This window comes from Pan paniscus, chromosome 11, assembly GCF_029289425.2.
Source record: "Pan paniscus chromosome 11, NHGRI_mPanPan1-v2.0_pri, whole genome shotgun sequence".
Classification (NCBI taxonomy): Eukaryota; Metazoa; Chordata; class Mammalia; order Primates; family Hominidae; genus Pan; species Pan paniscus.
The window spans coordinates 91,966,836-91,981,371 of record NC_073260.2 but is presented as its reverse complement, the minus strand read 5'-3'; the positions used below and the strand labels follow the sequence as shown (position 1 = coordinate 91,981,371).

Below are 14,536 nucleotides of genomic sequence, written 5' to 3'. Positions count from 1 at the left end.
TTCAGTCATTCAAGATTTAACAAGCAATCATTGAGCAGATTTTTTATGCCAAGAGATGGTTAGGTACCACCTAAAACAGATATCATTAAACCTAAACAGACCAAAATGGCAGCATAAGAGAGAAGGGATAAAATATTGACTGGCTGTTAGAACATTAGTTTGGCGGTGTCTTATGTACCAGCAAGGGTAACATGTGAAAGATCTTATAGAAGCTCTGTGTCTTTGTGGCATTCTTCTATGTTTTAAGATGTTTTTAAAATAAAAGTAATACAAATTAGAAAATGTAAGCATGCAAAACAAAGAAAATAAAGATACATTTCTACTATTCAGAGATAAACACAATGAATATTTTGGTATATCTACTTCTAGAATTTATTTAATATTATGTACATGTGAAACTTATTACGAAGTATTTATTACGAAATATTGAGATATGCTAAAAGAAATAGAGAAAAATATAATGAAAATCCAGGTACCCACTACCCAGCTTAAGAAATAAAACATTATCAATACAGTGAAGATTCCCTGTTTACACACATTTCTGAATTTCCATCTCTCTCTTTTTTTTGGAATAAAAAAATGTGTTACAAAAATAATACATACTTGAAAAACAATTCAAACAATACCGAAATAAAAGCACAATATCCCACCCAGCATACATAACAAACACAGAAGCCCTCTCCCCTCCAATCCCATTCCTGGGGGGTTATCATTGTGAACAGCTAGCATATATCCTTTCAGACTTTTACCTTTGCATACAAGAGTATATATAAAAACACATACAAATAAATACACATGGTTCTGTGTTTTACAAAAATGGAATCACATACATCTGTTATATATGATTCTTCAATTTCTTTCTTCATTCATACATTACACAGATTTCTAAAACACAAACCTGATTACATCACTCCTCTAAGAGCTTATTTCCCATAATATAAAAATCATACACATTAACATCAAATGCAAAGCTTGTGATGATATACTTCCTGCCCATCTTTCAGTCTCATCTCTAGCCATTCCAGCATTAAAGGACTGGAATATAAACCACCTTAAATCCTTCCTGGAACAAGGCAGTTACAAACAAACAAACTAGAAACACACTGCCATTTCTAGACTGTGGCCTTTCCCATTCATGTTACACTTTGCCTGGACTTTTCCATCTGGCAAACTTCTACTAATTCTAAAACAATCAGCTTAAAAATTATCTCCAGGAAGACTTCCTTGACTTTTCAGACATAATTACTCCTCTATTTCCCCTATACTTTACAGCTAGCTTCTTAATTGCACTTATCTCACAGTACTATAATGATTTATTAACATGTTTTGAATTCCACTTCCCCTCCCCCAACTCGATGGTGAGCTCTTTGGGTAAAAGGGATTTGTCTTATTTACCTTTGCATCCCAAGGATCTGACAGAGTGCTTATCGTGAAAAGGAGATGCTCAGTAACATATCTGTTGAGGGTTTTATGATTCTAGGAACATTTTCTGAGTACCTACTACGCACAGAACCGTATCCTAAGCATGAAAAGAAACACAAGACACAGTCTTTGCCCTAAGAAACTTACCATTTTCCTACCATTTCCCCTGGTGGGGAGGGACAGAAAACATTTAGATGGCAACATTTTCATTTCTGACATATAGGCTGTTTCAAAATTTACGGTAATTTGCCTCAAATCCATATAGGAACTAGGCATTGTATAATTAAATAAACAATAAAATAATGGGCGGTTTGTCACATAGGTTTAAGTGTAGCAGAGTCCACTAGAACCCAGTTCTCTGTCCCAGCAGGAGGGCTCTCATCTGTTCCAGCCTGTAAATTAGAAAAGTGAGATGATACCATGCTTGGAAATTTTCTTTTTTTTTGAGATGGAGTCTCACTCTTTCGCTCAGGCTGGAGCGCAGTGGCGTGATCTCCACTCACTGCAACCTCTGCCTCTCGGGTTCAAGCAATTCTCCTGCTTCAGCCTCCCGAGTATCTGGGGATTACAGGCGTGCACCACCACACCTGGCTAATTTTTGTATTTTTAGTAGAGATGAAGTTTCGACATGTTGGCCAAGCTGGTCTCGAACTGACCTCAGGTGATCCGCCCGCCTCGGCCTCCCAGAGTGCTGAGATTACAGGTGTGAGCCACCATGCCCAGCTGGAAATTTCCGATGCTGCTGAAGCTTGTGTCTTGGGTGTTCAACTTGGGATCAGGCTCCTCACAGCTCCCATAACTGATGTTGCTATCCTCCAAATCATGGGAAGCCTCCCCGCCGTCTCCCTCATGGGACATCATGCTTTCTTCATTTTCCATGCCCATCCTTGTGTTCTCCTGAAGCATGCTGAAGCATGAAGGGTTGTTTGGGTCTTATTCCACCATATCCCACATCAGAGTCACTTCCACTTTCACTCAGCTGGATAGCAGAGAAAGGATTGTCTCCTTCTTCATCACTCCCAGCATCTTCCTCATCATCTTCTCCTTCAGATATAAGCAAATCCTCATACAGGACACTGGCTTCAGGTTGTTGTACAGTTCCTTCCTCTTCATCTGCAAGATCACCATCTCCCCCTTCTGGGGCTGGAGGCTTAGGTTTCCCATCCTCCTCCTCATCATCATACCCTTCAACATCCACATCAGAGTCTTCCTCACCCAGCCTACCTTGGCCCTGGCACATCTGCTTTTCTGGAGTGGCAGTGGAAATATCCAAGACAAACATATTGCTCTCATCTTGAAATACAGAGGCATCTCGAGACATACTGAGGGATGTGTTGGTATCATACATATCAGGAGGCTGAGATGTGTAGGGCCCTGGGGTCATTGGGTCCAGGCTTTCTAATTCTGCTTCCTCCAAAGCTGCTTCTTTAGCTGTACAAATATCCTTCTCAAGTTGAGTCAAATGCTCATCATACTCAGTAATTGTCTGGTAACAGATGTTCACAATCTCCTGAGCAGTCTTAGTGTACTGACTCTCAGGTCCATTATACTTAACACTGTTGGCAAGAATAAGGTTTACATCATCTAGAAAACTCTCCCGACTCTGATACTTGTGCTTGGAGATGTTCTTACGTATGGTCTCTAAATCCACTGGATTGACAATCATTTTGTAATAATCTGGAACAAACTTCTTATTAACTGGGTGATGAAATGGCCAAGAATCTGGAACTGCCATCATTTTCTGGGTGACAATGTTGTCCAGAATGAAAGAAAATGCCACTTGGTCATCATCATCCAGCAAGGGGTTGATAGCTTTCTCTAAGCGAGCTAATTTGTCTTCTTTCTCTTTGAGTTTTTCATCACAGAGATCCAGCATGGATTGAGAGATCTGAGTCAATGAATGTTTTGGCCCATTGTAGGTTGCACTGTTTTTCACAATTAGCTCCAGATGCTCTCTGAACTCTTCCCGAGATGGGTAGAGGCATTTACGCACATTTTCACGGAGTGTTTGTAGGTCCATTGGCCGAGTGATGATTTTGTAGTAGTCCTTTACAAACTTTGCATTGACTGGAGTGTGGAAAGGGTGTGTATTTGGAAGATCTCTCATGTCATTGACGATAGACTCCAGGATGGATGACAGCGTCACCATAGGGTCTGTGCGGCGTCGGTGGATGGACTTATGAGGTATATTCAAATAGTCACAATGAACAGTGGTTCCAACTCGCCGTTTCTTCTTTGGAGGAAGCTGCTGTTTAGGAAACTTGAGAACCAGAGATTTTCTGCGAACCTCATCCACATTCTCAATTAGCTGTTTCCCCAAGACAATTTTGGTCCCTTCAACCTTGATAAGTTCTTCATTATCATTATGAATGACTGTCTTTTCCAACTCCTCCTCCTGCTCTTCTGTCATGGCAACAGGTTTGGAAGGTGGCACATTTGTTTGATAATAGAGGGGGCAGAATTTGTTAGTCCTCATATGTCCAATGGCACCACATGCCCCACATTTCAGTTTTAGGTCAGGACGCTCCTTCACTTTCTTGGGCTTCTTCTCAGGAGGACCCTTAAGCTTCTCCTTTTCCTGGCTCCGCTTAAGCCGCCTCAGTTGCTCTTGAATCCTCCGCCGTTCTTTCCGCATCTCTTCCCGATGTTTTTCATCAAAAAGGGCAAATTTTTGAATGAATTTCTCATCTTTTGTAGTCCGTATGCGCACATAGGCATCAATGACAGCTGGTTTTCGGACTGTCTCACAGCGAACATACTCTTTCCCCTCTTCATCTCGAAATGTGCGATAAATCTTGAGACAGTGTCCAGTGGCAGAAGAGTTAAGGCTAGTCATGGAAGCTGTGTCATCATCTCTGTGATTGTTTCCTGATGCTGCTGAGCCTGCTACCAGTAGCATTCGCCGTAGTTCCTTCCGCTCCTGCTCCTCCCATTCATGTGACAGCTGAGAGCTGGTTTTCTTGTTCTGCAACATGTTCTCAATGTTCTTTCCCATTTCTTCAAAGTCACTATCTTCAGCTGAGCTGCTGTCTGTGTCAGTTGATAAGACCTCAGTTGATGACAGAACCTTGTTCTGTAGGTCAAAGATACGCTGACATTCCTCTTTGTAATGCTCTTGATGCTCAGCCACAGAAAACCTTGATCCACGGGCAAATTTACTCATGGGCCCCTCTCCAGAATGAGCCTGTTCTGTTGACATTGTGCGCACCACATCAATCACTTCCCAGCGGGACAACTTTTTAATCTCTTCCTCAGGCACACCAAATTTACGTAGAAGTTGCTTGGCATTTTTCAGGGAAAGGCGACGAAGGTCTGCATCTGTTCCTGTCACTGTCTTCTTCACTGCCTGTGGCTCTTTATCATCCTTCTGCTGTGTTGGTTTATTTGGAATCTTCACATAGGAGAATCCTTCACCACACCCTGTGGGATCTGCCACCCCAGTCACCTCTAGGAGACACTTGCCCTTCATGGCAGCAATGAAGGCCCTTGTGGTGTTCCAAGGAGCAGCGTGAACTTCATCATCAATCTTCAACTGGAAATCTTCCTCATTTTCTTCTTCTGGGGCAAAAAAGGATTTCTCACCATAGCCAGCATCCTTCAGTCGTTGCTTTGCAGCTATCATGCTATAATAAGCACAGCACTGCTCTGGTGACACCTTAGCTCTGATCTCTTCTTCCGTTGGTAAACGAAAATCAGACTTAAGCACCCACCAGTTTGAATCCATCCCTGTGCGTTTGAAGTCAGCACAGAGCTTTAGCCTCTTCCGGATGCTGCTTTCTGAATGGGAAGGAAAGGCTTTTTTTATATCTTCCATTCGTATCCTCCGTGGCCGATCTTTACTCTTCCAGAAAAGGCGGTAAATAAAAACCTGTAGAAAGTCTCGAATATGCATATTGGCCCTTCTGGAGTTAGGCCCAGGAACTTCAAACAAGGGACACTGCTGGCCAACCACAAAAATATCCACTAATTCCCGAATATAGTAACCCTGTCTTGTCCGAATGATCAGAAAATCAGTTTCTGGCATCTTATGAAGATACACTGGAGCACGAAAAAGGTTGTTCTCAAGTGCCTGCAGTAATTGGCCAGGATGGAGAGAGCCCAAGAAAGGAGATGTATGGCAGTAAACAGTTTCCCCATATTTACAATCTGGTGCTCCAGGATCTTTGCCAGGTTTCCGTTTATAATAGTTCTTTATCTTGGTTGCCATGCCAACCTGCATCATTAAGGGTCCATTTTCCTCACTATATTCTGCAAGAATAAGATCTCCATCTTTGCCTGTGAGATCCTGAGGTGTGCGCATAAAAAACAACTCTCCACCACCTGAGGCTTGCCTCTCTCGTTCTCTCATCTTGGTCTTTTTTTTGATGTGCTTTAGCAAAGGTTGGACTGAATGGGGACCTGGCTGAGAGAGTGCACCAAATGAGTACTTTTTCAGAGGTGGGCGATGGAACTGCCGGATTTTGATGGGCCCCATGTGGGTGGGAAAGAAGGGCTGCCATAATTCCATAGCAGGAATTGAATGCTGGATAATATTCCCTCCAAAGGTGCCCCGAAGACCCTGTTGCTTGGGGAAATAATACTCATCATTGGAGAGATTCCATGGATCTTTCACTTCCGGCTGAGACATGTTCTGCTGTGGTTCCTCCCTGATGACACCTGTTTTGCCCAAGAGAATTCGACTCTTCTTCAGAGATGATTCCTTCTTACTCTCCTTGGAGGGGGAGTTAGAGGTGGCCTCTTCCTTCTCATCAGGAATTTCCAAAATGAGGTTCTCATCATTGGGATCAAGTGCCAAAACAGGAGGTTCCAACAGCCGGGGCATGGCCTGAGCATCCCAAATGATATTGTCCTCCCAGCGTCCATACACCAGATCCTCATTGTCAATGGGAAAAATGGAGTACCAAGGTTTGTCATCATCCAGAGTGGGTGCAAAACCTTGCTGAACATTGTAAGCCACTACATTCCTAGTCTTAATAGAAGGAAGCCAGCCTGCCAGGCTTGCACCCTGAGGTTTTGTCCCTTTGTGTTTGACATCCTCCCCATCCCAGATGATAGAATCCTCCCAATGCAGCTGTGTCACCATCAGGAAGTTTTCGTCAGCCAGAAGATCAGTGCCATTGCTTTCCTCAAGTTTCCTAAATTCCTCCATCATTCTAGATTTTATCACAGGTTCATGTTGTGTCTTTCTCAGTTTGAAGCCATAGTCAAACCCACTGCCATCTTCGGAGACACCCAGCATATCATACCACAGTCGGGCAGGCCCATAACGCCACTCAGCCACTCTTGGTTTGGTATCTGTCACTTTATCTACATCTCCAGTTGATTGGGAAAATTTGGACTCCACAGGAACCATCATCGTGATTTCATCATCAGCGAGACACTGCTCTGGGGGTGGTGGTGGAGCGTAGTCATAGTTCCACAAAGACTTCTGGCTGACTTCTGATTCTACTGAGCATTCCACCTCCTGGATCTGCTCTTCCTGTATCAGCTCACGATGCTTCTTCCTCTTTCTCCGAGCACTCCGCCAAACAGATGGGACATTCTTCCCTGGTCCAAAAAGATGTAGGAAGCGTAACACTTTTCCAGGTCGAAATTCTGGAAAAAGTTCTGTGACACTTGGCAACAGCTTGGTGGCATCATGCTGCATAATCCCAGCCAATGGAAGGGTCAGCTTTCCATCCTCAGATTCTGCCTGTGTTGCTTCCTGAGGTCCCATCTCAGATTCTGAATCAGAGTAACTACTGAAATCCACTTTCTCTGAGGCCAAAAAGGAAGGGGCAATGATGGAGGGCAAGATGATGTCTTCTCCACTTTCAGACACACAGGTAATAGCATCTTGGTCCTTATCCTTCTTCATTGGTCCCGGGGGTGGAGGTGGAGGAGGCATCAACTTGCAATCAATGTCTTCACAATCAGCATCATAGTCATCTTCATAATCCGAGTGGTAAAGGGGCTGCAAGCTCCCCATCGTCTGCTGGTGTCTTCGGCTTTCATCTTCTGCCACCTCATTGATGTCTGAATAGTCTACAGCATCTTCTGTACTCCTAATCCACCCTTCATCATTTACCAAGGCACCGCCAGTCCCGGTCAATTCTTCATTTGCCGTGAGTTCAGTGATTAGGTTGCCCAGCCCCAAAGCCCCTAAGCCTGCCAAGTGCTTCTTACACTCATCATCCAAGACGCTTTCCCCCTCCAGCTGCCCTGTTCCACTGATGTTGCCAAAAAGGATACCCGCTAAAGTAAACGGGCCACCTCCAGATGAATCTTCCTCGCTGTCTGAGTCTGACATGATGGCGGCAGTGACGGTAGCTGCTGCCCTCAGCAGCAAATCGCAGCCGGGTCCCATAAACCGGAAATAAAACAACAGTCGCCCGGAAGTGATCTACTTAGCTCCCTTACCCTACCAGCGTCTACCGGAAGCTGAATAAAGGCGGGGGGAGAGGGCAAAGGGGCGGGGGGAAAAAACCCGGAAAACTTTTTTTTTTTTTTTTTTTTGAGACGGAGTCTCGCAACGTCGCCCAGGCTGGAGTGCAGTGGCGCGATCTTGGCTCACTGCAAGCTCTGCCTCCCGGGTTCATGCCATTCTCCTGCCTCAGCCTCCTGAGTAGCTGGGACTACAGGCGCTCGCCACCACGCCTGGCTAATTTTTTTTTTTTTTTTTTTTGTATTTTCAGTAGAGACGGGGTTTCACCATGTTAGCCTCTCGATCTCCTGACCTCGTGAACCGCCTGCCTCGGCCTCCCAAAGTGCTGGGATTACAGGCGTAAGCCACCGCGCCCAGCCTGTTTGCTGGTTTTTGAGACAAAGTCTTGCACTGTCGCCCCAGGCTGGAGTGCAGTGGCACAATCTCGGCTCACTGAAACCTCCGCCTCAGGAGTTCAAGAGATTCTCCTGCCTCAGCCTCCACAGTAGCTGGGATTACAGGCATGAGCCACCATGCCTGGCTAATTTTTTGTATTTTTAGTGGAGACAAGATTTCACCATATTGGCCAGGCTAGTCTTAAACTCCTGACCTCAGATGGTCAGCCCGTCTCTGTCTCCCAAAGTGCTGGGATTACAGGCGTGAGCCACTGCATCCAGCCTCCGTAAATCTCTTTATACATGAACTGCATATGTATGCTTCTCCAAATAATCTATAGCATTGTCATGCTTTACAATTTTGTATAAAAGGCATCTTACTGTGTGTACTCGTTTTTTTTTCCCCCTTCCTTTTTTTTTAAGAGATGGGATCTCACTATGTTAGACAAGCTGGTCTTAAACTCCTCCTGGCCTCAAGCAGTCCTCCCACTTTGGCCTCCCAAAGTGCTGGGATTACAGGCAAGAGCCACCACACCCGACCTTACTGTATGTACTCTTAGCCAGGATGTTTTCTGGATAAAATTTATGTTTATGATATTCAACTATGTTGATGCATTCAATTCTATTTTTATAGCTCTATAGTGTTCTACAGTATGGTTATGCTACAATTTATCTATGTTCCTATGTTTGTTCATTTAAATTGTTCCCAAATTGTTCCTCTTATAAATAATGTATATGATTCCTTGAGCATATGTAGGACACATTCTCCAGGGTATACATCTAGGAGTGGAATTACTAGATTTTACAATATATGCTTTTTCAACTACACTTGCTATTACTAAATTGTTCTCCAGAGTAGTTGTACCATTTTACATACCTAACAGCAGTGTATAAAAGTTCTCACCTCTCCACATCCATTCTAACACTTAGCATTGTCATTTGTTAATTTTTGTTCATTTCTAATAAATGTATAATGATAATGTGGTTTTAATTTGTATTTTTCTGATTGCTACTGAAGGCTAACTTTTCATACACTTATTGACCAACTGTTTTTCCTCTTCTGTCAATTGCCTTTTCATATATTTTTATCTAATTTTTATAGTATTTTTAGGTTATCTGTCTTTTCTTTAATGTATAACAGTTCTTCATATATTATGGATTTGCTTGCAAATAACTTCCCTAGTCTGTGACATGTCTTTTAATCTATTTTAATGGTGTCTTTGATTAATATATATTTTAAAATTTCAATCTTCTCTTATCAAATTTTTCCTTTATGCTTTTTTTTTTTTTTTTTTTGAGACAGTCTTGCTCTGTTGCCCAGGCTGGAGTGCAGTGGCGCGATCTCGGCTCACTGCAACCTCTGTCTCCAGGTTCAAGTGATTCTTCTGCCTCAGCCTCCCCAAGTAGCTGGGACTAGTCTAGTCAACTGTCTTAATGATTTTCACAATTTGATTGCAGATTATCTTGGGTGGTTGTTTATGTAATCCTCTATAAGTAATCATATTTAAAGTGTTATTATTTATCATTCTATTTTTAAATACTATCAATTGTGTATGCATGTTTTTATCTCTTCCTTTTAGATAACCAATAGTATTTACTTTTCCACCTTGCTTTTCTTGCTTAAAAATATATCTTGGAGATTACTCCGTAGTAGATTATAAAGAGATTCCTTCTTATTTTTGATAACTGTAGAGTTATCACTTGGGTGAGTATACCAGCCACCCATTGACAGGTATTTGAGTTGTTTCCAGGCTTTGCTATTTCACACAGTGCTGCAGTGAAAAGTCTTATGTATGCATCCTTTTTTTTTTTTTTTTTTTTTTTTTGGTCAGCACATCTTTGGGATAGATTCCTGCAAGAGGGACTAGTGGGTCAAAGAGTAAATGCAGATATTATTTCATCGGTATTTGCCAAATTCTATTCCTTAGTTGTTGAACCATTTTTCATTCCTAACAGCAATGAATGAGAGGGACAGTTTCCCCAAGCCTCAACAACATAGCATGTTGTCAAATTTTTGAATTTTTGCTGATCTCATAGGTATAAGACAGTATCTCGCTGTAGTTTTAATTTCATTTATCTTATCATGGATGACATGGAGTATCTTTTCAACCAAGGGGCATTTGCATTTATTTTTCCTGTGTATTTGTTCATATCTCTTATTCATTTTTCTAAGGTTGTTAGTCCTTTCTCCTCTTTTTAAATAAGATTTTAATATGTTAGGGATATTTACCCTTTCTATAATATAAATTGAAAGTATTTTGCCAGTTCATCACTTATTTTTTCATATCACTGTATATTTTACCTTTCTTATTAAAATATTTGTTCTCTGGACAAAGAAGTCTATGTTGGTAGTTTTTTATTTCTTTCAATATCATGAAGTTATCTTTCCATTGACCTCTGGTTTTCACTTGTACTGGCTTTTCGCATCAGCTGTTGATCAGATTGGTGCTTTTTTGTTGGTAATCTGTCCTTTTCCTTTTGTTATATTTAAGATTTTCTCCTTGCATTTCATTTTCTACAGTTTCACTACATGTTTCTGGAGGCAGATTTCTTTTCTTTCTTTTTTTTCTTTCTTTTCTTTTTTTTTTTTAGACAGAGTCTCACTCTGTCACCCAGGCTGGAGTGCAGTGGTACAATCTTGGCTCACTGCAACTTTCACCCACGGGGTTCAAGCAGTTCTCCTGCCTCAGCCTCCCTAGTAGCTGGGACCACAGGCATGTGCCACCATGCCAGGCTGGTCTCGAATTCCTGACCTCAAGTACTCTGTCCACCTCGGCCTCCCAAAGTGCAGGGATTACAGGCATGAGCCACTGTGCCTGGCCTGGAGGCAAATTTCTCTTTTTATTCTTTTAGCTTCATTTGACCCTTTAGGCTTATTAAATAGTAAAATTGAATGTCTTTCATTAGTTCTCTGAAATTCTTTGACATTATCTCTTAAAATATTGCCCCTGCTCCATTTTATCTTTTTCTTTTTATACTCCAGTTATGTGAATGTTAGACCTTACTTTATCCTCTATGTTTCTTAGTCAATATTCTGTACTTTCCCTTTTAAAAATTTTCTTTAGGTTTCATTCTGTATATTTTTCTCTGACCCAGCTTCCAGTTTACAATTTTTTTCTTCAATTTTATGTAATCCTCTGTTAAACCCATCCATTCAGCTCTTCATTTTACCTATTGTATTTTTCAATTTTATAATTTCTAGTTGGTTCTTTTTTAGTTTTACAAGGTCACCTCTTATGGTTTCTATGACTGCACTGATATTTTTAAACAAAGCATTTATATCCATGAGCATATTAGTACTGTTGTTTTACAACATCCGTCTGATAATTCTGGTATTTGGACTCTTGTAGCTCTTGTTTTTGTTGTCCACTGTTTTCCTTAGTTCTGGCTTGATTTGTCTTGAGTCTCATTTTGCATTATAGTCTTTCATAGCTTGGTAAAAAAATTAAAATTATATTTATTGATAGTTTGAGACCCAGGATGGTGTTATTTTCCTTCACAAAGGATTTTACTTTTTTTCACCTTTAAGACACCTGAGTATATTAGCAGTCTGGAACCAATATTTGAGGGTTTGGCAGGCTAGAGTAAAATCCATACCCCATGCTTCCAGGTTGCAGTCTTTGTCTCAAGCCAGAGCAAAAGATACTATATTAGGGCCTCTGTCTTTGAGGGAGATGAACACCAGTTCCTAAACTTGCATGCATCTGAGTAATCAAAAGCTTAGCTCTGTGTCTGCTGCTTCCAGTCCATTGCCAAAAAGCCTCAAAGCCAAAATGGCAGGCCTTGTGGTTCCAGGATACACAGTGGGTGATTTCCCAAGATCTCAGTGAAGCTCTGCCTCAGCTTCCTTTTAACTATCAGCAAATCCTCCTTTCCAAAGAGATGTTGCTTCACCTCTTTGAGCTCTAATTGTTGTCTTAATTCCTTACTATCTTGTTAGATTCTAATGTTTGTAAGAATGTGTGTGTCTGTGTTGTGTGTTTTGTTCCACTTTTAAAATTGTCTTCAAGTGGGAGATTTGATTGAAATCATCTGCTCTGCTAGCCCTGGAATCTGGAATATGGGCTAATATCTTCATGGGGGAGACCAAAAATAAATAAACAAGTAAATACATATTATGTCAGGTGGTGATAAGTGCTATTGCGAAAACTAAGGCAGAATAAGGGAGATAGGAATGCCATGGGTGAGGGAAAAAGTTGTCAGGGAAGATCCTTCTGAAATTATGACATTTGAGTGAATAGCTATGAAAAGTGAGAGAAGTAATTGTTCTATGTAACTTTGGGGGCAGTGTGTGTGCAAGAGGGTAGGTGGCAAGAGATAAAATGATGAGGTGAGGGGGTAGCTGAGGGCAAAATTATATAGGGCCTTGCAGGTCATTACTGTTTCAGAATTTTACTGTGAGTGAAAGAAGGAGCCATTAAAAGTTTTGAGCAAAAGAATGACTTGATCTTACCTGCATTTGAAATAGATAACTCTGGCCTCTATGTTGAAAACTGATTGTAATGAGGTAAAAGAAGAAGTGGGTCCAGCTGGGAAGTTATTAAAATAATTCTGGTGAGAGAGTGAGATACGACGGAAGCATGGACCAAGATAGTAGCAACAGAGGTGGTGAAAGTGTTCAGATTTTTAATACATAGTATTTTGAAGGTAAAGTCAACAGGATTTACTGATGAACTGGATATGTGGTGTCAGAGAAAGACAGGAGATAAGGTTTTAGCCTGGGCAACTAGACGGACAGAGAAACCATTTCCTGAGATGTAGAAGACTATAAAGAGAAGACAACAGCAGCGACATGGGGGATGTTAGTGGAGAGTCAGGAGTTTGATTTTGGACAGGTTAATTTTAAGGTTCCCTATTAGATAGATTTCAAGTGGAGATTTCAGTAGAGGCCGAGTACAAGTCTACAAGTTAGGAAAATAGGTCAGGGCTAGAATTATAAATTTGAGGCTCATTGGTATATAAATGCTTTCAAAGCTTAGGGACTGTGAATGGTGTTACCTAAGGAGTAAGTAAAGACAAAGAAATAAAAAGATTTTAGGGCTAAACTCTGCAGTGTTCTAATACTCAGCAATCAGTAGATAAGAAGGACCTGAACAGCCAGTGGCATAGAAGGAGAACGAAGAGAAAGTGATGCTTCAAGCCAAGTGAAGAAAGTGATTAAAAAATGAAGCGTGGTCTGACCGGGGGCAGTGGCTCACGCCTGTAATCCCAGCACTTTGGGAGGCCAAGGCGGGCAGATCACGAGGTCAAGAGATTAAGACCATCCTGGCTACAGTGAAACCCTGTCTCTACTAAAAATACAAAAAAAAAATTAGCCGGGCGTGGTGGCAGGCACCTGTAGTCCCAGCTACTTGGGAGGCTGAGGCAGGAGAATGGTGTGAACCCAGGAGGCGGAGCTTTCAGTGAGCCGAGATCGTGCCACTGCACTCCAGCCTGGGCGACAGTGCGAGAGACTCCATCTCAAAGAAAAGGGAAGGGAAGGGGAGGGGACAGGACGGGAGGGGAGGGGAGGGGAGAGGGTGTTGTCAACCAACAGTTGCTGAAAGTGCAAGTAAAGCCATGGATTGAGCAATAGTGAGGCCAAATTTTAGAAAAGTAAATCTAAGGAATAAACAGCATTCGAAAACATTGGCATTAAAATGACATTTGTTCTTTTGAGTAAAATTTAAGAAAAAGAATTCTAATGGGACCCTCTGGGCAACAGCAAATAACAGCCTTCTTTGGTATCAACTTGGTAGACAGAAGTATCTCCCCACCCCTGCCGTGAAAAATGCTCAACAGTTTGTCACTTTATTTGCAGTATTATTTCTTTAGTCTCAGAAATAGCTTTGTACCCTTTGACTTCTAGATTATTTTTTATTTTTCATTTTTTCATATTTCATCAAATACTTTCATATATGATGATATGGTGGCAGGTGGGTATTAGGTAACTTTTGAGCTCTTTTACAAAACAAAAGAAACATTTGGAATCTTCAAAGAATACAAACAAGCTTGCATGTCTACAAATTCTGAAACATTTTCCCAAATAATAACACATTAATAAAACCTTAAGTACTTTAATTATTTCTAAATTTTATATATATATATCCAATTAGTTCTTTCAGTCTTTGTTTTAAACATAATTTATTTTCTCCACAGAAAACATTTATTTTTTAGTTATCATACAGAATGGGAAATTCAATTTTCTTTCATCAAAATGATTTCCTGATGTCGTTCAATTTAAAAATTTTAATGTGACATTAAATATGTTTAAACTACTTAGGATAGTTAAAATTAGAAATTGTTTCATTTTTATTTTTTATTTTTTTAAATAAGA

The 14,536-nt window shown here is 41.1% G+C and overlaps 1 protein-coding gene across 1 annotated transcript; it reads right to left on the bottom strand.

The window, feature by feature from the left end:
- Positions 1-382: 382 nt before the first annotated feature.
- TAF1L (TATA-box binding protein associated factor 1 like) lies at positions 383-12,648 on the bottom strand. The gene is given in 2 exon segments (XM_003830107.5): positions 383-2,340; positions 2,342-12,648. Coding segments are annotated over 2 exon segments (5,688 nt in total). The 5' UTR covers positions 7,769-12,648; the 3' UTR covers positions 383-2,079.
- Positions 12,649-14,536: the final 1,888 nt, after the last annotated feature.